The sequence below is a fragment of the Clinocottus analis genome, unplaced genomic scaffold, assembly GCF_023055335.1.
Source record: "Clinocottus analis isolate CAN_PGR_092001 unplaced genomic scaffold, fCliAna1.0.p SCAF_16, whole genome shotgun sequence".
NCBI classification, from domain to species: Eukaryota; Metazoa; Chordata; class Actinopteri; order Perciformes; family Cottidae; genus Clinocottus; species Clinocottus analis.
The window spans coordinates 13,531,206-13,557,377 of NW_027175887.1; the positions used below are offsets into that span (position 1 = coordinate 13,531,206).

The 26,172-nt window shown below is 43.2% G+C and overlaps 1 protein-coding gene across 1 annotated transcript in view; it reads left to right on the forward strand.

Annotated features, from left to right (window-relative positions):
- Nucleotides 1-2,526: 2,526 nt before the first annotated feature.
- mybpc2a (myosin binding protein Ca) overlaps nucleotides 2,527-26,172 on the forward strand; it is a 32,248-nt gene continuing 8,602 nt past the window's right edge. Inside the window, exons 1-20 of the mRNA XM_068578397.1 lie at nucleotides 2,527-2,565; nucleotides 2,710-2,725; nucleotides 8,876-8,959; nucleotides 9,107-9,255; nucleotides 10,554-10,671; nucleotides 10,909-10,957; nucleotides 13,545-13,601; nucleotides 13,679-13,851; nucleotides 14,108-14,240; nucleotides 16,390-16,514; nucleotides 19,680-19,785; nucleotides 20,666-20,835; nucleotides 21,673-21,838; nucleotides 22,371-22,477; nucleotides 22,569-22,598; nucleotides 23,669-23,808; nucleotides 24,011-24,170; nucleotides 24,694-24,798; nucleotides 24,945-25,133; nucleotides 25,273-25,407. Of these exons, the coding sequence (XP_068434498.1) occupies nucleotides 2,527-2,565; nucleotides 2,710-2,725; nucleotides 8,876-8,959; nucleotides 9,107-9,255; nucleotides 10,554-10,671; nucleotides 10,909-10,957; nucleotides 13,545-13,601; nucleotides 13,679-13,851; nucleotides 14,108-14,240; nucleotides 16,390-16,514; nucleotides 19,680-19,785; nucleotides 20,666-20,835; nucleotides 21,673-21,838; nucleotides 22,371-22,477; nucleotides 22,569-22,598; nucleotides 23,669-23,808; nucleotides 24,011-24,170; nucleotides 24,694-24,798; nucleotides 24,945-25,133; nucleotides 25,273-25,407 (2,251 nt within the window). The remainder of the gene's footprint in view (nucleotides 2,566-2,709; nucleotides 2,726-8,875; nucleotides 8,960-9,106; nucleotides 9,256-10,553; nucleotides 10,672-10,908; nucleotides 10,958-13,544; nucleotides 13,602-13,678; nucleotides 13,852-14,107; nucleotides 14,241-16,389; nucleotides 16,515-19,679; nucleotides 19,786-20,665; nucleotides 20,836-21,672; nucleotides 21,839-22,370; nucleotides 22,478-22,568; nucleotides 22,599-23,668; nucleotides 23,809-24,010; nucleotides 24,171-24,693; nucleotides 24,799-24,944; nucleotides 25,134-25,272; nucleotides 25,408-26,172) is intronic.

Sequence of the window (26,172 nt, forward strand, 5' to 3'; positions counted from 1 at the left end):
CACTGCAGAGACTCTGTTCTGGTGAAGACGGACTCACCATTGTTTGGCTTTTACCTCTTTTATCCCCTTGCCGTCCTTTTGTAAACGTGTGCTTTTACATCACATTCTGATTCTGGATATTCAAATTCACTTTCACACTCACTTACCTTTCATTGCCACTTGAAACTGCCATAAAACGTGACTAGAATGGCATTAAATATTTTTCTCAATGTGGTATTTTTGATGTTGCGTAAACGCGTCCCATTTTTTCCCCTCTGATCATCTGTATAAAATCTTTCACTTGGGACACAGAGAACCTCACACTGTATTTAAACGAAGTTGGAAAATAGGCAAAACTGAGCAGTGAAAAGCTTTTAAATTAGATATGAAAGGATGATCCTGATAACATCTGCAAAATCCCTGTGTAATCATCCGCAGAGCAGGTAGCAGTGACATAGACGGTCTGAAAATGATTTGGCGGAAACTCAATTTACTGCACTCAAAATGTTGCTGGAAGTAATGAAGGGAAATGCACAATGTGATCGCTGAGAATCTTCCCATGTTACCTCTTTTCAGCGAGACAGCCTCCCGTGCAGAGAACAAAGATCTTTTTCTTTGTTAGAGCTCGCATTTTATGTTTTTTTCATCATATCTTTTTTCAAAGTTAGGATGTAAAGAAAAAGGTTATCAGGTAGAATATGAATGAGTCTATCCCAACCCCAAGGGCTACTCTTCTGAAGCTCTTGAAGGTGTTTTTCTCATGTGACAATAATATTTGTTATATGCAGGTATTGTTTGTGAGCCTGCAGGATTTTGCATCAGCCAGACGGACAGCTTCAAATATCAATTGTTTCAAATGTTCCTCCACATGCAGCATAGACGGTCAATTATTCTCTCAAATCACAACGGCAACAAACCAAAAGTCTCATTTGAGATCTCATATCGACTCCACCGACGACACACGAGGCTCTGACTGCGTATGCCTACAACGACAATTGGGATTTTTTACATCCAAACAAGTTTCACAGAACCCAGTTTACGACATTTAGTTATTGTCTCCCGGGGTGACTGCTGTTTCTAAGAAAACAAACCCTCCCGCTGTTTTCTGCTCTGTGATGCCGCTCGGAAATCCAACCCTGCTTGTAAACCCTCTGACATTAACATGAAAAACGACGTAAGCTGAAATCCCGCGACCGACTTTCTGATTCACAGTAAAAAGGGGGCGGGGACCGATGCCTCGGCTGGGACCTAAAGAAAGTTTTTACTGCCTGATGTGTCATGGCTCCCTTCTCGGATCGAGGTGCTGAGGACGGCATTAAAAGATTGCTGCCTGGAAAACAAACCTTATCCAAAATAGAGGTGTCGCCCCCTGGCCCCTCCCTGCCTCCCAGCAGTATGCCCGATACAGCGTGCCAGCCTGGAACACAAGCAGGATGCCGAGGCCGGGCCTGACCTGATATCTTAAACCTACTGTTAAACAGGCCCACGGGACACTGCGAGTCGCGGCGGCTCGCGGCTCGTCGGTGGCGGGTTCGGAGAGATGACAGAAGTCTTCGCTCATTCCTGCGGCTCGGTCCCCCCCCCCCAACCCGCCAACCTCCGTTTCATGCGTACGCTTCGTTGCCTCGACGAGTGAGCCGCGGAAAGCTTCTTTTTTTTTTTTTTAAACATTTAAAGAGTGGGCCCTAATGAGGGCGCGGACCTGTGGAATGATTGAAATAGATGGCTGAGATGTGAACGCTGCCAGAGTTGAGTTATGACTCTGCAGCTGTGTGCTTTAGTTTGTCTGGCAGACAGAAGCTCCTGCCTAATCTGCCATCTCATTAGACGCCCTTGAGCTTCTAAAGTAACCTAGATCTGGGATCCTGGAACTTTGATGTACTTATCCTATCAAAAGCATTTTTGTCTCGAGGCCGCCCGTTTCAGTATTTTTTAAGCCCAATTATTCCTCCTCATGATCTCTGAAAAACGTACTTATATTTATCTCAGCCTCCCTGTTTCTGTAAACTCATTTGAAGAGTTGCGCTGTTCCCCTGCTGGAATCCAATATTCTCTCTTTTTTTTTTGTTGCCCAGAAGCAAAACTTACAGAAATCGAGAAGAGGTGCATGGAGCAAGGTGGCCTGCATGTAGCTTCCCTGTGCGGTTACTTTTCATAAACAGAGCGACCAATAAGCGCCCTCAGTTATGTATATGCATTATTATTAGTAACTGTCTCCTAAGGATTCAGATCACAAGATGCAACTCTTTAAACGGTTTACAGAGTCTCGGCTTTGGAAGCCGTGACTATCCAAACACTGCGCTGTGTTGTATGATATGAAATAATTAGGAGGTACAAATTATTTTGCATAATTTGTGTTTAATTGCAGCAGCCAAGGGCGATGAGACTGCAGCAGCCTCTGCTGGTAAGTGCCTTAACGACATCTAATCTGAGCCCACGAGCTGCGCTCCAGAAATAATACAAAACATAGTCAGCTATTATACAAACGACAATAACCACTGAAAGCTAATATTTTAATAGAAGTGATAAAGATTGTTTAATGTTCTCATGAATTCCTCTTCTTTCTCTCTTTTTCAGACAAGAAGGGTAAGAAAAACACTCTGCATCCAGTGTGTGTCTGTCTGTGTTCCACAAATGTTACTGTCAATCATTCATTTTCATATACATCATCATCATCATCATCATCATCATCATCCACAAGATCACGTGTGTGTTTCCCCTCATTCAGAGGCAGTGGAGGAGGAGGGTAAGACTTGCAAAAGAAACAAACACAGAAGCAGTGAACTTCTGTGGGGATGGGACTGAGTGTGGAGATATGCATGACGCTACACACAGACACACACACACACACACATACAAACAAACACACACACACACACTCAAGTAATCACTGCTCAGTGTTCCTACGATATTCTTTTATTAGCGCTGAGGACAGGAGTTTATTTAGAGCACCAGAGATGCTAATTAAATTTGGTGTGGGAGCGAAATAGAAGGTGTTTAATTTATGGATTACCATCATATATATATATATATATATATATATATATATATATATATATATATATATATATATATATATATATATATATATATATACTGTATCGGTGTGTGTATGTGCATTTGAATTTCCTATTTCAGCTTGGGTAAACTTAAATCTTCACATACATATAAATGCATCTATCACATTTTTCCTCCAGCTACCGTTGTAAACGTTTCTTGGTAACATTGTTAGCGTTCCTCATTTCAACCTGATGGGCTTTGAAGTGCAATTTAAAATAAAAAAGTGGCCATTACGTTGAGACATCGTGTTACGCACTGGAGGGAAAAACACATTGTTTATTTATCACACATTAAGTTTCCTTTACAATAAAAATCAAAGTTTCCATCGAACTGACGCATGAAACACTCTTATTCAAAATCCTCGTGCTGAAGTGTGAATCTGCTCAAACATATTTGAATCATTACTTTAAGAATTTCATTTAAACTTAAAGTATCAAGTAAATACACACCCCAAACATCTATTTCAAAGTGAAACGTTGTTTGTTGTGTGTTTCTCTCTGCGGTCACTTCATGAGTAGTTAGTCGCTCAGCCTGCCACGGGTCGCACGATGAAACCGTTTCACGTGCGTGAGAACGGATCCTGAGAGATATTCAGAATGGCAGACTGCTCCTCTCCTTTCACTTCCCTGTTCGCCTCAACATCCTGACCTTTCAAGTTCAATCCATAGTCGGGGGTAATGCATTCAGCCAAATGTGTGAACTAATTGTGTGTGGGTGCAGCGCCCCACAGCAGAGCAGCTATGAGACGCGAGGGATGTGTACTGCATGTGTACATCAGGTAGAATCATGTACTGTGGGGCCGCTGCAACCCTGCACAGTTTTATAGGCTCCAGAGTGTGTAATGCATGTTTATGGAGATTTCCTCCGCCAGTGGCACGCATTCAGTAATAAGTAATGAGTCCCCTGAGAGAGTAAAACATACTTTGTTGTACATTTATGTGTAGAGTCTATTTATGCACAGTTATAGCTCACCTCGTTGGATAAAATGTCAATTCATATTAAGGAGCAACTGGAACAGAGGATGCGAGCAAGATAGTTGTACCACGTGTTTGTGTGTGTGCGTTTCAGTGTCGATGTGCAGGCGCTATCATTCGAGATGAATTATTGTGCAATGACGAGGTAGAGCAGTCGTACTAATAATGATGCGAAAGGAGAACGCTGGCAATTTGACTCTCACTAAGCTTATTTAAAGCTCATGCTATATTTCAACAGCTGATTTGTACAACACAAATAAGCATGTATCCAAAGTCCTCAAAATGAATTATGTAAGCGAGGTTAAGGATCATAAGCTGCTCATCCCTCAAGAGAACAGTGGCTTTGCCGAGCATTAACAGACATGGAGTTATTATCACATTTTGACACAAAAAAAAAGCAACTTAATTGGATGTGATTTTCAAAGGCTCATCATGTTGTTTTGCCTGGGAATTATTGGTCAAAATGGATGCTGCTCCCCTTTACATTATTCTGCAATGCATCCTGGTATTATGTCATGCTCAGTGCTGGAGAATCAGCCTGCTGTGGAGAGTGTGCTCCGTCATGCATAGTGTGTTTGTGTGTTCTCTGTGGCTTCACTCATCTGTTAAATTAAACACATCGATTTATCTCTACAATGACCAATATAACTGAAAGAGACTTTGCATTATGATGTCATACTTGTGTACTTCTGTACAGTCTGCACAGGAAGTACTTGCAGTACATTACCGCTTTCCACTCATTTGGTTGTGTTCATTTGCTTATTCTTCATTAACAGATGTGCAGCCTGCTTTAGGTAAGAGATTTGCTTTGCCATCAGTTTGTTTGTCTGTGTGTAAGTGTGCGTCTCGTTGTCTTCATGACGGTGAACTCATTGTGGGAAAAAGGTTAAGTGTGTAGCGCTGGACACTTCCCGCTCGCGACGGTCACCATTTTGGCTACGTAGCCAACAGATTTATTCCCTCAACAAAAAGGATTATTGCAGAAAATGAGCTCTGATGCAAACCCAAGTTTACAATCCTCAAATCTTCTCAAATGAACATCACTGTTAGGTCTTTAAAGCGTAAGTTTACACAATCAGCCAAACTTAAAAGCTAATATCAGACTACTGTTAGGTCACATGACTGAGTATACACAACAAGGCTGTGTAGGTTTAGTCTCATTGTGCCACGTGTTAGCAACCGCCTTTTTTAAAACATGTAAAAGCTTGAAAAGCCACTCGAGGGTTTTTTACTGAAGTATTATATGTTATAAAAAATATAGATATAAAATCTCTTCAGCTGGTGTTATCTTATTTCAGGCATCTAACCAAACGCTGACAGAGTCCTAGTACTCATTCCTCACGCCACCTGTCATTAATACAATCTTTGATGAACAGCTCTTTCATTCACACACACACACACACACACACACACACACACACGCACACACACACACACACACACACACACACACACACACACACACACACACACACAGAGTAGTCCTGCGGGAGGTGTTTTAACCTTTTTGTTGTCCACGCGACTAATTTCCATGTACCAACTGTTTCTTTTCATTCAGCTAACAATGAGCCTGGGGATGGTAAGATACACAACTCACTATTGCCCAGCCTGCCTGTGTTGTCTGCTCATGAGCTTGTTTTGCATCAACCGCTGTGTGTCAGTGGACATGCGTATCTCTTACTCAGTGTGACAGACTGGCGGCGTTCCTCCCAGAAGCCTGGGATCGCTCTGGTGGCGGCCGTCAAATGCGTTCAAGATCAAGCGTGTTTTACACAGCAGATGCATTCATTACAACTTATGATTGTGTTGCGGTTTGCAATATAGCCTTGAAGATTTCTGGACATATACTATGTAATAATAATAACAGATATGTCTTTATTTATGTTGCAAAAGTGACAAAGTGCATCACGGTGAATAAAGGAACGTAAAAATAATAGGATGACACCCGTGCAAAGACGCAACTTAAAAGCAGCTCAAGTCACATTAGATAAACTGTCAGATGAAACAATGAAATACAAATATAACAGAGAAGTCCATGACAGCAAAGAAAACAAAGTGATTCAAAGAATGAATCCACCAAAGCATCCGAAAGAACGATTTGAGAGTGTTTCAATGTGAAATGAACTATTATAAAAAGTGATATATCCTGCCTGTATTTATTCTGGGTATATATCGTGTGTGTGTGTGTCTGTGTGTGTGTGATATGAGGACATATTACAATATACTACTGACTTATAGGATAGTCACCACAGCCGTGGTTCATTTCTTTACTTGCTGCATGTGTGACATGTTTGAGATACAGTGTGTCACTGTGAGGTGCTCTGATGATAAATGGATGATGTGCTGAATAAGTAATACAGTACTATATATTCTCTGTATCGTAGGACATTTTATGGATGGGATGGATTGATATGTTACTATTTTAGTGTTGTAATACCCAGTCTGGGATAGAATATTTTATAACCTTTGATTACAGGGGTCCATGAATCCCTAATCATTTCCTAATAATTCTCTCCGAAGGTTCCTAGAAAGACTAATTATAGGTAGGATAAAGACTTAATAATGAAATACAATTGAATGATTTTAATCAAAGCTCACATGTGATACGACATATGAAGGTTTGTCATGATTACATTAATGAACACTCGGTTGAAAAGTTGAAACAGCCACAAAGCTGGAAATATTACCTTAGATAGGGCTGTGGATCTAAAGTTTGGATGTCTCTATTCCATCTTAATACTGATCATAATGATTGTTTGTATAAATATAGTTGTCCTGCCTACATAGGTAGTGAATCATTGTAAAGGAGAATTAGGCATCTTGTGCTTAATATTTTAAACCACTGGACTGATACAGACAGATAGACATACGTTTCTTTATCATTATTCTGAATTGGAGATTCGTGATCATGAAATACGCATATAGTGAATCACAATCTGTTAATCAAAAGAACTTTATTAGAACCCAAAAAATGATACAATAAAGGAGCCGGCTGGTCGTAATGTGAGTGGTCGACTTGGCCGGCAGCTGGCGCTTATGCAAAGCTTAAAATTATGATTTTAGTGGGTGTGCCAGCTTGAGATTTAAATGGCACAGGCACACTTTTTGGACACTTTAACAGGAGCGTTTCTTCATGGCAGGACAGTCTGAAACTATACACGTGAGAAATGATGAGGAGCTTATGAGGGAATACTGGGCCCATAAAATAAAACGCGACTAAATACTTTAGTGTAGTTTCATTATCCCGAATATGATTCTGCAGGATTTTTTGTCTCATCACGTAATCCCTATAGGCCATTGTCTAAAATCCCAAACGTACCCTCCGAGGGTCCAGGACGAGGCCTGGAGTTAGTTCACAAACTTCATCCCAAACACAGCACCTGTCCAAAGTAACAGTGCACGAGTGTAAACAATCAAAGTGTCCCCTGGGTGCTGTTCCGGGATCAGCTTCCCCCACTTAGCATTCCAACCAAAACCTTTTAAATCATCCTGAACATCTGAACTTGGATCTTTCCTCAGGGGCGCTTTTGATTAAAAGATCAAATTAACTGAGCCCATAAAAGAGAGAGAGAGAGAGAGAGAGAGAGAGAGAGAGAGAGAGAGAGAGAGGCCGACAGGCCGACTGTGTGGCTCTCTGGATTTATGGCGGCGCATGACCTTATACCTTGACACGTGACCCTGGATCCATTCTCTCAGCTCTCGTCCAATGGATGTCCACCCGGGGCCCGACTCACTCTCCTTGATTGGTGGTTTCTCTCCACCTGCTGCGTGAACCGTCTCTTCCTGTAACACGGAGAGCACGTCCGGCGCAGGAAGTGAGAGAAACAATGCAGAACTGACTTCAGCAGAATTAAAATCGCTAGTTTAATTTCACTGCTGAAGACATAACTCATTAACAAGTTACGTGTACGTGTGTTTTGTTTTTTTTGTAATAGAAAGAAGAAGAAAAAAAAAAACAGCATTTGTTAATTAGACTCTGAGAACGAAAGATGTGTTTTTTGGAGTGTGAGAGCACGTTGATTTAACGTGCCAGTGTTCCTCACCTGAAGTCAACAGTAGCTTTGGGCCAATTAACGCTTGTGTTGAACAGCAGAGCACAGACACTGAGCAGACTGACGTGTTCCCCGCTCTCTCTCTCTCTCTCTCTCTCTCTCTCTCTCTCTCTTCTCCCCCCCCTATGGTGCAGAGTTGCCTCCCGATGGTAAGAGAAATTAATACGTTGGCGTCTGTGCGAGCGTATCAACTGACAAGCAAACACCTTACAGAGGTTGCATCAATTTACTTGCAAAAGAAACAAGCGAACGGATAAAAGAGCATGTTTTTTTTTTTTTTATCGTTAAGATAAGAGTGTACAGCCGCAGCTTATGTTCGTTCTGTCAGGGTGGCAGAAAGATTGCAGAGAGTCGACCCTAATGTGACGTCTTCAGAGGGGATCTGAGGAGTTTCTTTACTCCCTGGGGCCAGTCTGTTACGGGGGGGGGGGCCTCCTTGGTCGCCTGTCATTTATCAGAAGGTCCCAAATGGTTTACGCAGTGTAACAGCGAAGGAATTACTCGCCGAATGCTTTAGACTTGGAAAGACTGTTGCTCAGCTGTAGCGCGCAATACCCGTACAGACAGAACAGATCCCTGAGCTCAGCGGGGGGAATTTAGTGGTTTGAGACTCGATAATTATTCTTATGAGGTCTTCCCAACTAGTCTGCAAGTAGATTTCACTTGGGGCACCACGATTAGGACGACTGGTTCGGCGGTTTGCTTGGTCCTCTGTTGTTGTCTACAATCTGTTTGTTGTGTGGTACCCAGATCATGATTTCCAGCTTTAATATGCCCCGTGTGATGCAGCTATTAAACCACCCTTCACAGAGAACGTACCCGGGGAGGACCATCAGCAGTCCGAGCTGAGCAGCATTTTCGTGGAGAGGCCGGAGAGTGCCACGGCAACAAAAGGTCTGGCAAAGAGCATCCGCCATAAAAGTCCTGAAATGATATGCAAAATGAAAGGATTCGCCCACTTAGTGCCAGATTCCTGTTGGAATACAGTCAGCTAATCTATTTGAATTAATTACTCGGGCTCACTCTTGTTCCCCCTCGCAGGCAAGGACATTGTATTCGTGGCGAAAGTTGACTCCTCGAACCTGACGAGGAAGCCGAACATGAAGTGGCTGAAGGGGAAGTGGCTCGACCTGGGCAGCAAAGCCGGGAAGCACCTGCAGTTCAAAGAGGTCTACGACAGGAACACCAAGGTGTGTATGCGTTAAGACACAAACAATGTTATGATGCAACGTTAGCTTGCGCGCCACTTTGGTCCAGACTCAAATATCTCAACTGGACTTCCATGAATCTTTGGTGTGCTCGAGATATTCACGGTCCCCAGAGGATCATCTGTGCTTTGCACAGACCCGGTATGCATACTATTACTAACCTATCACTTGTTTTACTTTACAACTTCCCCATTCATTGAATTTTCCACTTCCATGACACAGATTCACTTGTTGTGCAAGTTATGCACAGGATGGACGCATTTAGTACTCCACAAAGATAAACTGTAGACTTTTAAAATAGGACTTGGAGGGACCGATGAGTGTTTAGTCAAACACATGGTATCGATCTATTTAGCTGACTGATGCCCCTTTTTGGCCACAGGAACTTTTCTCAGGACCAGGAACTTGTGCGCTTCGACTGCAGAGACCAGGGTCTACATTACGTTATATTAAGTTAGATTATACCTCCAATAACAGTGTTGCACTTTCTCAAAGTACATGAACTCTCGAGATGGGGTTCGCCGGGATGACCATGATGGATTGAACGCGGAGAGCGCCGCGGCTTCAACTAGTGTACCGCTTCATACTTAAAACAAGGAAGTACTCGTTTATTGATTTAGGACCTTTTAAGGGCGAGGGGAGAGCATTTGTCTTTGTTTCCTAACATGAAAAGTAAAATTAGTCTTTGCTGTTGCTTCTCTCTGCTCTTGAGAAAGAGCTAAGGGCAGCGCGGCGGAGCTGTGAAAGAGAGAATAAAAGTTATTTTCCCAATGTTTCACGTGGTTACTTTCTCACTCAACAGATTATTTACTGTGGACGCAGACTCAGTTCCCTACATTACATTAACTACAACATGCATCAGCAAATACAACGCAGCAGTAAATGTCAGCGCAGTGAGACAAAATCTAAGTTTGTGTGAGATGAAACCGGCGGGCACACCGATCTGCGGGCTGCAGAGTGTGTTTACATGTGATTTTGCCTTCACGACATACATATTTAGCCTCATCATCGCAACGAGAACCTTTTAGGTCCTCAAAAAGTAGTCCCGGGATGAGAATTAGCAGGACATTCTGGGTGGAAATGGGGCTTAATTAAAGATAAAAATCATCCAGATGGCGAACCTATACTGGTCTAACTGCGTGTGTCTGTGTATTCTGAGCACGTGTTTGTGAGCACGTACTGCAGATCTGTGTGTGTGTGTGTGTGTGTGTGTGCGCTCATTTAACTGCGTGTCTTCCTAGCACATCATCCCTCTCTCTCTCTCTCTCTCTCTCTGTCAGATCTACACTTACGAGATGAGCATCATCAAAGTAGTGGATGGAGACGCAGGTGGCTACCGCTGCGAGGTCACCTCCAAAGACAAGTGCGACAGCTGCACATTCGAAGTCTCCGTGCAGGGTAGGTCCGCAGACGGAAAATCTCATTATTGTCATCTTCCATTCAGCGTATCCGCCGGCTCTATGTAACCGGCTTTGTCAGCCAATAACTCAGTGAGTGTGATACACATTAGGGCCTATCATTTAGTGGCCTAGCGAGGTCATCAGTCCATTATTCCTCTGCCGCTCAGGCCTGCCGTGTGTAATGAATTAACCTAGCCGGGCTCTCACCAGCCTCTCTCCTTCTGTCTGCTTTCAGCCGTACAAGAAGAGCAGCAGGACAACATCTTGGAGGCGTTTAAGCGATCGTGAGTGTCAGCGTCGGCGAGGGTCTACTCGACGTGTCACCCCGCCGTCACACCGTCTCCCATATGCGCCTCTGTAGATCGCTGCCTGTGGGCATCTGTCAGTCGCAACGAGTGTCTCCCACCGCGTGTCTGTCTATCCCTTCAGTTTTAGCCGACTTTGTACAAGTCCGTGTGTCTGTCTCCTCGTCGCCCGCTCTGTCACGTCTCAATGCGTCTGCTGCCTGGGAGTTTGGGTTCACCTGGAGTCCCTCATGGTTTGGCTTCTTGTGTGTTTCGTCACATGTCTCAGTGACAGTTTCTCAAGAGAGGTAAAAAAAAAAAGAAGAAGAAAAAAAACAGTCTATTTCTGTGTCTGTGTGAAGTGTATCTGTGTATCCTGTGACAGCGTCGCTTTTTTTTTTTTTTTAATGAGTTTTTATATTATTTATTTCAGCTGCTCAGGCTGTTTACAGTACACGTCCTGTCTGATCGCAAACCAGCCGACACCGTCACACTGAGATCTCGAGTCTCCGTATTTGTAATCTGTGTTTTAAAATATAATTTCCTTCCCTCGTTCGAGCGCGAGCAGAAAGGCCCGGGTGAGATGAGAGGCACAACAGGCAAAAAGGCAGCATCACGTTGAGCTGAGACAGGATGCTAGTGTGCTTATTTGTCAGATTGCGGATTTGCAGGTGAGAGAGGGCGAGGAAGCAGACGATGGTGTGATAAATGACAAAGCGCAAAAGTTTGTCAAAACTTAAGTATGTTGCCGGGTAGATAATGAATGCTTTCAACACCTCGTTGTGTGGAGGTCATGCAGGTCAACCTCCAAAAGGTAAGCGAGGGATTCCTCATGTGTGTTTCTCTGAACATGTATTACAGTAGCAAATACATGTGGTCTGCCTCCGTTCTTTAGGATACTCACTCCTATTCACTCCTTGTGCTTTTTAATTGTGTATTTTAAATCTGAAGCTGAAAAGCATCCACAGGGAGCTTAACATACTAAAAAACAGGGAAATCTGATCGTTTAACAGTAACATTGAGATTACAAGACACACAGAGGGACAGTAATGTCTGCTCAGGTAGACAGTACTCCTCAAATATCCTTTGCTGCTATAACAATGTTCTGGCTGTCATATATTGCTCCTTCAGGCTTCGCATCAACACATATCTTAATCATGGCGCGTTTGTTTATCACTCTGCACTGACACTTGGAGGAAAACACTCTTTGCATTTCATTTATTTATTTTTTTGTCGTGTTGAGCATCGAGTTCCTGCAGCGAGAGCTTCGATGAAGTGTTTCTAATAATATGTATGAGAGAGAGAGAGAGAGAGAGAGAGAGAGAGAGAGATGAGCGTGTTGTGCTTTGCTCTCGCTGCACATGCTCGCACCATGAAAGAGAGCTCATTATAGTAATCCCCTGATTCCCATTTTCATGTGAACTCCAACACAACAGCTTTGGAAAATGTCTTCCTTTTTTCTTTTTTTCTTTTTTCATCAGTGAACTTCAGTGTGGAGTCAGGAAAAAAAAATACTGCAGTTAGATGAATTTAGTGTGTAAGTTATCTCACGCTGTCTGATGCAGCACTCAGGAATCTCTCAAAAGTGCTCAGGCAGGTTGAAATCGCGCAGTTATTGTGGCCGCTCACGTGGTTTTCACGCTCACCCGACCACTCGGAGAACGAGGGCATTATCACCTTGGGAGAATTCACTTGCTTGCGGGATCGGCAAGGGCAACATGGACGGATGTTCTCCTTCAGATGAACCGCTCATCCATACGACGCACATTGCTTCGAATTTATTGGCATTCGGCGGACGGGCTCAGTGAGCCTCGACAAAAGCCGGGAAAACTGTGCACGGCGGAAAACAACAACAAGCACTGGAGCCTGGAGACATTTATTGGCGCGTGTGTGTGTGTCACACACAGTTCTCGTCACCTTGTTGAGCAACAAGAGGGAGACTGATGACACGAGACCACGTGGCGTCTTCTCATCACTTGGAGATGTGCATGTGGAGGGTTTGTGCCCCTCTGACGTTCTCATGACTCAGCATGAAAAGTTTTGTGTTGAATCTCGAGCGTGTTGAATATTCCTCACACTTCCAACTTCAGCCATCGTTGGCTCACTCGGGCCGATATAAACTCCAATATGTTTGGTTTTGAACATGAGTGTGTTGCTTACAGCTTATTTGTGTCACATCTCCGGCTTACATGTGCTTGTCTATTGTCATTTCTGTCTGTCACTTGAATTCAGGGCATGATGGTAGCTTGTAGTCCTCATCAAACGCTCTGCTCTATGTTCTCACTCATCCTATTTTTGCAACCCTCTGAACACAGGATGAAAAAAGGGTAAGATTAAACCACAGCCACTAATTCAATTCATTAGAACTGCACCACATGCTGTTGTATTGTTTGCTTTGTTTGCTTTATAACGTTCATGTCATCTACGTGTATTTATAGCTCTGTGTAATGTGGGATAGAAGGGGATGTATTATAATAAATGTATATTCTCCTAATGCTCTTTTTTTGCTAGCCAATTCAGCAGTGTTGTAAATAGCTCAGGTTTAGTAACGCGCCAAGATCATCACCCTCAACCTCTGCTCTTCCAGTGGAGATGCAGGTGAGGATGCCGGGGATCTCGACTTCAGCGCCCTCCTCAAGAAAAGGTACGACCGTCCGCTCTCGTCGCAGACATGCACAATCACTGCAATGTGGATCTCTTACGCTTGCTTCGCATCCGCAGGGAGAAGAAGCAAAAGGTCGTGGAAGAAGTGGACGTGGACGTGTGGAACATCCTGAAGGACGCCAAGCCCTGCGACTATGAGAAGATCGCCTTTGAGTATGGCATCACAGACCTGAGGGGCTTGCTCAAGAGGCTCAAGAAGATGAAGAAGGTGGAGCCCAAGAAGAGTGACGGTGAGGAGCGAGGGAAGAGACAGGAGAGGTGTTATGAGGCGAGAGAAGACTGTGCACAAAGAGTGAGGCGGCAGCTGGGGAACAAGAGCTGTTTAATGCGGCAGGCTGTAAATACCAGCGCCGTTTAAAGGCCTCTGGGGGGAGGGGGGGGCAACAGGTGGAATGTGTGTTAGCATATGCTTACTGCTGGTTGGCACTCGTGGATTTATTGGCCGTTAAAGCAGTGGATGAACTCTACTGGATTCTTTCTTGTCAGCGTTCCTGAAGAAGCTGGAAGCAGCCTACTCAGTGGACAAGGGCAAGAAGATCCATCTCACGGTGGAGCTGGCCGACCTCAACGCCCCAATCAAGTGGCTCAAAAACGGACAGGAAATCAAACCGTCGGCCAAGTAAGAGAATTACCGCCATGCGCACTCGACAGTATGTCGGAGGGGTTTACTAGTACACCACGAGAGCAGAGTTATTGTAACTGTAACATTTGAACTCGGATGACCGAGTCAGGGGTCGGTGAAGTGCGTGGAGGAGCAAGAGACACAAGAGACACGGGGGCCCGATCCCAGTATCACGCATTTTGAGGTCACTTAGAAGTGTGTGAGGGTTTAGGACTGTCCCCCTATCAAATGTTAAAGGATATCTCGGAAACATTTTGAGCCATTTATAAACATTTTCTGGAAATCCGCACTTCCGCAGACTTTGCCCAACGAGAATTACCCACAATTCTTAGGACTATGACGTTACCAGTGCGTTAGCTTCTCGCAAGACGTTCAAATCAGGGAGTAAAAAGGATACAATAAATAACCAGAGTTGCACATTTGATGGTGTTGGTATATGTCGCAGTAAAGCGCTGTCCCATCAGTATTCACCACACTTCAGTTCGGTCCCTGAAGGGTTCAGGGTTTAACGCCTCAGGGAGGACATTGGCATCACGGCCATGACATAAACTAGTAAACGCTCTGGACATCACCGGTTCCTACAAGCAACCTTTTCCCCATTGTTTTTAAATATATGAACTTCGTTTTTTTTTAAATAATGATGAACAAGTGCATGCTTCATATTCATCATTCATGTCTCATGGAAAAAATACACTTTATCCAAGTTAAAGGTTGCTTCACAGTCAAGTTATGCCGGTGCATTTCACAATTCTCGTGTGTTTGATGTAACGCTGTAAGTCCCTTCCCATGTTCACTGCAGGGTTGTGCTGACGTTACAGTGAGTCCAGGGCAACAGACACACACAGCTTAGCTGTTCAGGAATATTCCACATTGGCATTGCTCATGCACTGGAAACCGACTGAGATGAGTCACAATTGTTTTTATTAAAAATCTTTAGGAACCAACTTTGTGACTCACGTCAGATATAAATGTTGGTTTTGAGCATCTTCAGCCTGCAGCGCTCTCCTCAGAGTCTCTCGCCCTCCACTCTGCTTTTTCCTCTCCTTCAAAGGCTTCGTCTGCTGTTCTATTCAAGAGGCTACAGCTGTTGCGAGTGCTATTTCTTAAATGGCTCCGCCAGCTGCCATTTTGAGTCGCTTAATGCTGTTCATTGAGAGTAAGGCAGACCTCTTCCTGTTTGATTAAACAGTTACTCCGAGAGAGGGGACTTATTTATTCCTGAACAAAGCCTCCCAGACGCTTCACCCGGGCTTTTCACCCGTCCTCTGCCACGCCCACCGTCAGCACCTGAAGAGAGCAGCCACAGAACAAGTTACCGGCAGACGGGGAACACTGAGGATGAACTTGAGGCGCGTAGATGTCGCATTTCTTTTTATTTAAACAGTGGAGAGCAAAACCTTACGTTCAAGGCACAAAACTACTTGGCTGCGTTACAGAAAAGACCGAAGTTTGGGCTAAAACACGTATGACAGTGACGTTATTAAAGGAAATTACACAACAAATATCACTTTCATACTTAGAAAGTGATGTCACATAAGTACAGAAGTTATGGCTAATATACAAATTATACTAAATTACTTTTCATAGCTATAACTTTAAATGGGAACACCCTGAATTAAGAAAAAACTCTTCTTTTCTGGAGAGATGTGTACAAAAAAAGCATAAACAGCGCAAAAAAATACATTCAAATTGAATGTATTTCAAATCGTTCACACTTTTGTGTTACTGCCTCGTCTTTTGCTATTCAAGTTACACTTCCTGGACGGCACAGTACCCACCTTAAGTTGTCCAGCGATGTGAACGCTTGTAACCATGAACATATTTGCCCTCACACCTTCTGTTGTGTGCCACGATGACGATGAGCCCGTGGCGTCATGTAGGTAGTGCTTTGATTTATGTCAGTGTGTGTGCGTGTGTGTGTGTGTGTGGGAGCACATACTGAAGGTCTAATCATGAATGTGTGGACTCTTTGTTTCGGTCTGTGACTCTGACTCACTCGTCGTCTTCGGGCCTCTATGCATCTGATTTGCTGAAAGCACTTATTCATTATTTTCTCTCTCTCTCTCTCTCTCTCCTTTCTTTTTGTGTCTCTCTCTCCCCTCGTCTGTTCTCGATCCTCCTCGCATGATCCTCCCCCATCACCCAGGTATGTGTTTGAGAGCGTGGGCAACAAGCGGACACTCACTATCAACAAGTGCAACCTGTCTGATGACGCAGCGTACGAGTGCGTGGTCGGGGAGGAGAAGTGCTTCACGGAGGTTTTTGTCAAAGGTATATGAGTCACCGTCTTCGGAGGAATCCTTGCTTTCAGCCGGAAGACGCTTTATTTCTGCTCGGTTTAGCAAACGCTGTCATTTGAGCGTAGAGACGCTCGACAGCTCCGTTCCCTGCGCGTGTGTGTGTGTGTGTGTGTCTGTTTGTCATCTGTTTATTGCGACGCTTTTATTGCCACACAGTAGCACGCCGCCGCCGCCGCAGCCGGCCGTCTGCTCGCTCATCCTTAATGAGTGAAACTCTCGCTTTGTTATTGTCATGTATCGCTGCTGTTGTGCGATACATATTTATGTGCTGCCACATTTGTCAGAGGTTGAATGATATGTGTGTTTTTGAAGGTCACTTTGATTGATGTTCAATTTAAATATTAACACCGTGTGGGAACACACGGTGTACTTTTATTTTATACCAAAATATTCAAGTAGAAGTATTCAATGTATCTTGTATTGTTGATAATGAGAATATTAATAATTACAAATAATGAAAAAAAATTACAATGTACTACTATCACTTCTCCTGGTTTTAATAGTCAAGGATATTATTATATTCTATGTTATTATTTGATTTTATAATATATTATATTATTTTATATTATATTATTTTATTTGATATTATAATATATTATATTGTACTAAATGAAATTATAATATTTAATATTTATTAAATATGTTTTGTATCATATTATATATATATAGATAGATATATTTAATTTAATATTATATAATTTACTGAGCATCTCAGTGGTCTCTTCTTGTTCTTTGTGTGTGTGAGTCTGAGAGGTTTTAATAGATGTAATTAGGTCAACTGCTTCCACGTTAATCCCATGCTTTACTTTGTGTGCTCGCCGCTGCCCATGCTGCTTTTACATTATCAGAGGCCATTCGAAAGGGTAAGCTCTTCACCACAGACATGCAGCTCCAGCAGTGCGTGTCCGTGTGCGTGTGTTCACTTCATTTCAGTGTTTGTGTCGATAAAAAAAAACATAATTCACGTCACTGTTTGCAAACATCTCCATCAGCACCTTGCTGTTGACTCATCTTGATGTCACTAAAGGCCGTGAGGAGTCCAGTAGATGACAACGAGTCAAAACCATAATCTAGCATTCACATTACTAAAGAAAAGTACTCTGGCGTGTGTCGTGTTGTGTGAAGTGAATGACATCAAATTCAACTCTCACAAATCTCTATGTAAATGTTCTTACACTAAGTTATTTAAGTGGTCGCTTTGCTTCACTTTTCCTAAATGGTAAGTACTCACCGAGTAAGTCTTTACAGAAAGTGAGTCCTGGAGGTGTTTTCAGCGACATGATCTCATGGGAACATTCGTGTGTGTGTGTGTGCATTTACATTTTTCCGCGAGTCATTTAACGCCCCGTTCTCCTTCCCAGCTCGTCACGTGCGGATGCACTGTCGCGGTCTCAGACAACATCGGGAATTCAAACCAATTCCATGTCAGGTTTCGGAAAAGATCATTTATTACTACATGGATTAAATTGCGTCCGGCAGAAATATCCAATGCCAATAATTCAACTTTCGGCTTCACACGAACAGCGGTCGCCTGCGTAAAAGTCTTGTGTTTGTTGGACCCTTCTATCCGTCCATCCCGACCTCCCAAAGCGCTCTTTCTACTACTTCATTTGACTTTCAGAGCACTTCCTGCCGTCATAATATGACTTGGGGGTGTTATTCAAACACCATTTGGTGAGCCCAGGCTGTTTTCAGACAGAGAGCTATAGGAGAATGATCTCCTCACATTATTCGGCCCCATAGGCCATTTGTGCAGTGCACGTTTTCTCTTTTTTTTTTAGTTTTTTTTTACACCAATTACGCTGAAGACATCGAGTTCATTGCACGCTTTGTGAGGCCCGCAGTCACATCGTACGTGTTTTCTGTGGCTCTCCTTTGAGCTGAGGCTGAAGAGAATTGAGACGCCCGGAGGATGGGACTGGATGCTGACGATGACAAATAGCCGAGGCCAGCAAAGCATCAAGCGTCACACCGTGTGGTTACACAATGTGACTCCCACCTCCTCAGGAGACTCGAGGTACCTTCCACCTCTGCAAGACGGCTGCGCTCGGTGGCACTGATAAAGATTTTAGGAGTACGTTGTGCTCCGTGTGCTGTCGGTCCTACTTATGGAGAACACTCTTATATACCTGATGCCACACACCCGTCCACACAGGAGGGAAGAGGCGAAAAGACCCAATTTACAGCCGATGTTTACTCCAGCAGGAATGGTGTCAAGGAAGTAAAAACTACAGCTGTTGTGTCTAGAGCTGGATTTTATGTTTCAAGTCAATAGTTCATAAATAAAGTGTGTTTTTCTGATGACATAATCAACTTGAGCTAAGCTTTGATTGATATACAGTTAATTCCAAATCAGACAAAACAGCGGAAGTCCATTTTAGTCACACACACCAAAAAAAAAAGAATAGGAATTAGTATCCAAAAAAAAAAAAAAAAAGACCAAAAAAAATGAGGACCAATTTTTTTTTTTTTAAATGCCGTCAAAAAAAAATCAACTTTTTTTTTTTTTGTTCTAATTTTTTTCTCTCTCCTGAAATGAAACGGGAAACTTTTTGTTTCAAGTCAACGAAAAAAAAAAAAAAAAAAGGCAACAATTTATTTTTTTTTCAATTTTTTTTTTGGGGGGCAAAAATGGGCCTCCATACGAAACACTTCACACCTGTAATACAAAAAAACTTTAATGTCTCATTTTGTTAGTTTTTACTTGCACATTAAGTCAATGATCTACATACGCAACTAAACGTAACATAACTAATATTGTCATGACAAATCCATATAATAAACAATAATGTGGATTCACATCCCATATTAGTAAGGTAGATTATTGTGTTGTGCTTGATTTGAACTGAATACCCAGCCGATGCTTTATTGGAAATCAAGACTTTGCATGTACTGGAATTGTGTAGTATTAAGTAGTATTTAGGGCTCCAACAATGATGGATGTGTGTGTTCACACACTGTACAGAATAAAAGCCTGACTCACTCTCCTCAAACACCAGCTCTGTTCATGCTCCACACGTGTTTCCTCCTCCTCAGTCTAACTCTGCTGATTTCCCCGTAGATCCACCACGTGTGTGACTCAGTGTCACGCAGCTGTTTCCAAGAGTTTGATTCAAAGCTTTGCGTTTGTCTTCAGAGCCTCCGATCACCATCACCAAGCTGCTGGATGACGTGCACACCGTGGTGGGCGAGAAGGTGGAGTTCGAGGTGGAGGTGTCCGAGGAAGGAGCCAGCGTCAAATGGTGAGCCGGTATATGAGTTCATTAGGAAATGCATCACGACGGCCGAAGTGCAAAACCTCCAGGAAAAGTGGGGGGAACCTCCTTCATGCACTTTGTGTATTTTTATTGTATTTTGTATTATGTTTCGGGTATCTTTGACAAGTAGCATTAGCATAGCAAGTACTTTTTTTTGTATTCTCATAATAGTTACTTTTTCAGATGGGAGGTTTTGCTCTTCGGCCATCGATAAGTAATTTAATAATCTCTGGGGTCTAATTATTACCGATGTTACAAAAATCCAAGTATTGATGAGTAAACGTAAATCCTGTAAAACAAGCATAAAAAGTCTGATTGGAAATGTTGGCAAAACTCATATAGAAGTATTTTCCGTTCAGGTAATATATTTATTACATGGCCAGCTGTTTGCCCAGCGGTTTATTATATTTATGTTGGAGTGTTACGGTCCTCAGGAATTTGTTAACCTAGTTTCTATCTGACTAAACTTTTAAAAGACATGAAAAAATATGTAGAAAAAAAAACAAAAGCCAGTATGAAGTTGTTCTCGGCAGGACTTAATGATACCGTTCACGAATATTCAGTCAATATGATTGAAAAAAAAAACATTGTTTTCTCTCTTGAAAAATTACTTTTACATTCCTTATAACTTTTTTATTGCAATAAAAACCCTCCTAAAACTCAAAAGTATATCTGCGAGAAATGTTCACCTTCTGCAGCGCTTTGAAAAATATGCCAAAGCCTCGTGATCCCTGAAGGCTCTAGCCATGTAGAACATTGCTGACATGTCAATCAGCTCTCCCTCCCGTCTCTGTGTGTGTACGTGTCACTGAAGCGTGTGTGTGTGTGTGTGTGTGTGTGTGTGTGTGTGTGTTTGTCTCCTCAGGATGAAGGATGGAGTTGAGCTGAACAGGGAAACAGCAGGTTCAAAGTACAGGTTTAAAAAGGACGGGAAGAGACACATTTTGATCATAAATGAAGCTACGAAGGAGGACATCGGGATGTATCACGCGTTCACCAACGGCGGCGAGTCGAAGGCAGAACTGGAGGTGGAAGGTACGGGTTCCTCTGCTAAAGTCAGAATACATGTTTGCCGATCATCAGCTGCTGCATAAAGTTTGTTAACAAGTGTTTCAGACACGGCTGTTTAATTAGGAACATTAGGAAATTCACACATCAGCACATGTTGATGTTTTCCATCCTGACAAGCATGGGAAGCAATAAATTAGCCATTACTCGTCCCATGATTGATATTACTCCATTAATCCCCCGTTATCAGTCGTTCATCACATTATCCGTCATGCTAATTTTCTTCTACACCTCCCAAATGGATGGTCGGGCCTCGTCTTACCCCTCAGACGTCAGGAAATCGCTACAGTGCGAGCCAGACGGGTCTCTGAAATCGATTAGAGCGTGAGAAAATGTCCGTCCTCAGTGGACGTCCGTGCAAAGTACACGAGCCGATCAATGTGTTGCAACCCGGATCGCAGAGACTTTTCTGAGTTAGGTGCACACCATGATGATGGAGGAGCATCATCATCATGTCCCACAAAGATCCAAACAGTGTGACGTCAGATCATTCATCATCTATCGTTGTTCTTTGTTCGCTAATAATAAATATCCCACTCCTCTTAATGACCAGCCATTGCGGGGACATTTATTTTACTTCAAATATTCAAGATTATTACTTCAAACACAAGATATATTATGCTTATTCCTCAAAATATCAAACTATTCCTTTTTCTTAATGAAGAAGAAATAAAAACCTTGCTGGATTTCGTCATTAATAACAAGACTGCGATGCATTTCTAACCCGCAGATGCACAACGCTGTCCAACACTAGTCGGGTGAATTGTGTGCGTAAAACGAACTGTGTCGACGTCTTTGCTTCAGATAAGGAGCTGGAGGTTCTTCAGAGCATCGCCGACCTGACGGTGAAGGCTGCTGAACAGGCCGTGTTCAAGTGTGAAGTGTCTGACGAGAAAGTGACGGGGAAATGGTTCAAGGACGGCGAGGAAGTCCTGCCCAGCGATCGCATCAAAATCACACACATTGGAAGGTATTGAATCAATGTCTGGATGTCAAAACGGCTGTTGTTTTAGGGCTCACTGTCGGAGCCATCATGTGCACACACACACACACACACACACACACACACACACAGACACACACAGACACACACGCGCACACAAAATCATAGAGCTATCACAAAAAGCACGGTCAAAACACATGGCTTGGCAAACTATTAGCAAAGGGTTTTTTTGAGTTATTTGACCCATTTCTTTTAGAATAGGCTGCAATCTGTACACACACACACACACACACACACACACACACACACACACACACACACACACACATGTGCACATTGTACCCCCCGAGCCCTCTGGGGTTTCTCTCAGTAATCCCTCCGTGGCAGGAGATAGGCCAAGACGCCAGCGGTCACACAAGGTGAAAGCCATTTTGCGTGTTTCTCACCCGGCGGCGTCGCCTCGCGGTACGGAGTATGTTGCTACGGCAACAGTCTGACGCATAATTGCCGGTCACAACGAGTGTCGTCTCCTTGGTAACGTCTGGCAACGTGCCCCCAGGACCCACAAGCTGATGATTGATGAGGTGAAGCCTTCGGACGCTGGAGATTACACGTTTGTCCCCGACGGCTACGCGCTCTCTCTCTCCGCGAAGCTCAACTTCCTGGGTGAGAGCGCCACGCGCGAAGCCGAAACATGAAGCACGTGACCGGCTGACGGTATCTGAATGAGACTCATTCCTGTATTTTAACCCCTCAGAAATCAAGATCGAATATGTTCCCAGACAAGGTAGGTGTTGTTGTTTTGAACCACACCATCGTCTCTACAGTGTGCGATAGATCTGATGTAGATGGTTAATATTCAGTTGGATACAAGCAGGACACCCACTGCCAATGTGACCTCACTTTATTTATTTATTAATCTCATAGATTTAATGCTCGTCCTGTATGAAAGCGGGGAGCATCAGCTCACCAGGCTTAAAGAAAGTATGCGTTTAAAAGCACGCTTCAAATCGAAATGTCGCAATTAGTCTTTAAAAAAAGTAGAAAAGTGCAGGAAACAGGAACTGCTGCTGAAGGTGCTCACAGAAACACAGGAACTAGTTCAATATATGATCTGGGTTGAGGGTTGAAAATAATAATAAGTTTGTTACAGAAAATAATGTTACATAAAATAAGTGTGTTTGTTGCATAAAATAAGTGTGTTTGTTAAATATATTGCATAAAATAAGTGTGTTTGTTACATATGTTGCATAAAATAAGTGTGTTTGTTACATATGTTACATAAAATAAGTGTGTTTGTTGCATGAAATAAGTGTGTTTGTTAAATATATTGCATAAAATAAGTGTGTTTGTTACATATGTTGCATAAAATAAGTGTGTTTGTTGCATGAAATAAGTGTTTGTTACATTAAATAAGTGTGTTTGTTGCATACGTTGCATAAAATAAGTGTGTTTGTTACATATGTTAAATAAAATAAGTGTGTTTGTTGCATGAAATAAGTGTGTTTGTTAAATATATTGCATAAAATAAGTGTGTTTGTTACATATGTTGCATAAAATAAGTGTGTTTGTTGCATGAAATAAGTGTTTGTTACATTAAATAAGTGTGTTTGTTGCATACGTTGCATAAAATAAGTGTGTTTGTTACATATGTTAAATAAAATAAGTGCGTTTGTTACATATGTTGAATAAAATAAGTGTGTTTGTTGCATGGAATAAGTGTTTGTTCCATTAAATAAGTGTGTTTCTTGCATAGGATAAGTGTGTTTGCTTCGGGACACGATCGGGTTGTGCAGTGCGTCATGCTTCTCACCTGAATGACCTCCCTCTTCCTGTCTTCTCCCCTCACGATGAAAGACCCTCCCAAAATCCACCTGGACGCCAGTGGCACCGGCAACAAGAACACCATCACCGTGGTGGCTGGAAACAAGCTCCGCCTGGACATCGAGATCACAGGAGAGCCGGCGCCCACCGTGTGCTGGATGAAAGGCGACGAGGTGAGGCCCAACACCGAGGATTCTGACCGCTCGCCTCACACACACCCTGACACGCGTCACACACTCCCCACCCTTTGTGCGTCATGCCGACGTTACTCGCCGAGCGGCACAAAAGAAGAAACGCGGAGGGAGGTTGAATCGGCTGTCGCGTGGCAGCGCCGTCGCCATGTGACTCTCCTCTCGCCTACTTTAAACTCTCCAGGTGCTGTCCGAGGTCGAGGGACGGGTCCGCGTCGAGTCCACGAAGACCCTGAGCACCTTCGTGATCGAGGGGGCGGAGAAAAGCGATGAGGGCCGCTACTCCATCACCGTGACTAACCCCGTGGGAGAGGACAAGGTTGAACTCATTGTCAAGATTGTGGGTCAGTGGCTTTTGCTCAATTTGGCTTTTTTTTTCTCCACCTCTTTTCTGTTGCTGCTTTTCTACTTCTCCTGCTGCTGAGATTCAATAGGGAAACATTGTTACAGTTGGTGCCATCTTTTAAAGGCAGAAATCATCTGAATTTTAGATCCTCCCCAAAGCTAGCTCTCTACAATTTACATCCTTTTGTGTTGAATATTTAAATTTGTAAATTTGAGAAACTTTGCGGTTCTCCACGGTAAGCAGTGCAATGTGAAAGTACACTTGCTAAATTCTTGCTGCTCAAAATTGCTGATATGACACTATAAAGTTATTTGGCAGGTAAGTGGGAATGACCATCGCTGTGAGAGACACATCTGAATAATTTAATTAGGGTCAAAGCAAAGCTAAGGATGTGATGCTCAAATGTAGGACTTACTGTACTGCCTAAACAACCCCACTTTACATAATCATGCCTTCTCTCTTGTCTCCATCTGCTCTATCTCTCCTCTCTTTCCATTTACAAATCCAACCTGCCTCTCCAGATGTGCCCAACACTCCTGAGAATGTCAAATGCACATCAGTTGGCGAGGACTTTGGCACGATCACATGGGACCCGCCTGCGTATGACGGCGGAGTCCCCATTAAAGGTAACCCCCTGAAACTCACACGGCGGCTAATATTCAGGTCCCGTGTCTCCTCACTGGAGAAAACAGCAGTTCACTCTGTTTACCACGTGAACGTCTTTCTGCCGAACAAAGATATTTTTAATGACTCCCGTATGTTCTTCCTCCAGGGTACCTGATGGAGAGGAGGAAGGTCGGCTCCGCCAGATGGACGAAGCTCAACTTTGATGTTTATGAGTCCACCACATATGAGGCTAAGAAGATGATTGAAGGTGTACTTTATGAGATGAGAGTTTTCGCAGTCAACGGCATTGGCGTCTCTCAGCCCAGCGAAAACTCAAAGCCCTTCATGCCCATTGGTGCGTTGCCATTCATCATTAGTAGAATGGCTAATTAGCAGAAGCTTTTCACACAATGCTCATTTTGAGGCAGCTTAACCTACCTCCCATCCCATTTACACCGGGTATTAACGTATTAATTAGCTCCTGTCTCTCTCAGCCCCCACCGGCGAGCCCAGCCGTCTCATGGTGGATGATGTGACAGACACTACCTGTGCTCTCAAGTGGCGTCCTCCAGAGAAAATCGGAGCAGGCGGCATCGACGGTTACATCATTGAGTACTGCGTAGAGGGAAGTGAGTACGAGGTATTGCACGGCGAATTGAGGCATCGTCCAATGAAGTTCTCCAGAGTGAACTACAACAACGAGGAGGACACGCAGTCCAAAGAAAGACGGCAAACTTTATGACTCATTTCAACTTTGACAACAGATCAGATCCCCTGCTTCTATTCTTGCCTTTACACTGTAAACACCTTACCTGAAGAAATTTCACTGACAGGAAACTCACATCGACAGTTGACTATCTATTCAAACCTTTTATTAAAAAATTGCTGCAAAAATTGCTGCAAATCCACATCGCTGCTGCCTCCGCCTGAAGGCATTTTAGATAGTTTATAAGCTGAAACTAATGTATAAGAAGGCGATTCAAAGTTTATACGCTGTAACTAATGTAAAAAAAAAGGCATTTTAGAGCGTTTATACGCTGTAACTAATGTAAAATAAATTGGATATTAATGCTCACAATGCTCAATAGACCTGTATTAAGGACAGCTTTTTGGTTTCTAGGTTTTGGTTGATGTTCGTCCTCCAGCGTAACTGTCTTTGTCTCTGTTGCTAGCTAACGAGACAAAGCGATGCTAAAGGAGGATTCACCAGCCAAAAATAGATCTGGCAACGTTTGCTAAACTCCTCCCCGAGTAAACTAGTGACTGCCAAATCATAGCAACCCTAACGTCTGTCAAAGACCTCCAAATAAGAGCAACAGTTTGTCTTTGTTTGAATCAAAGTCAGCCATCACGTTTACCACCAAAGAACATATCATTACCTAATTAGGTTGTGA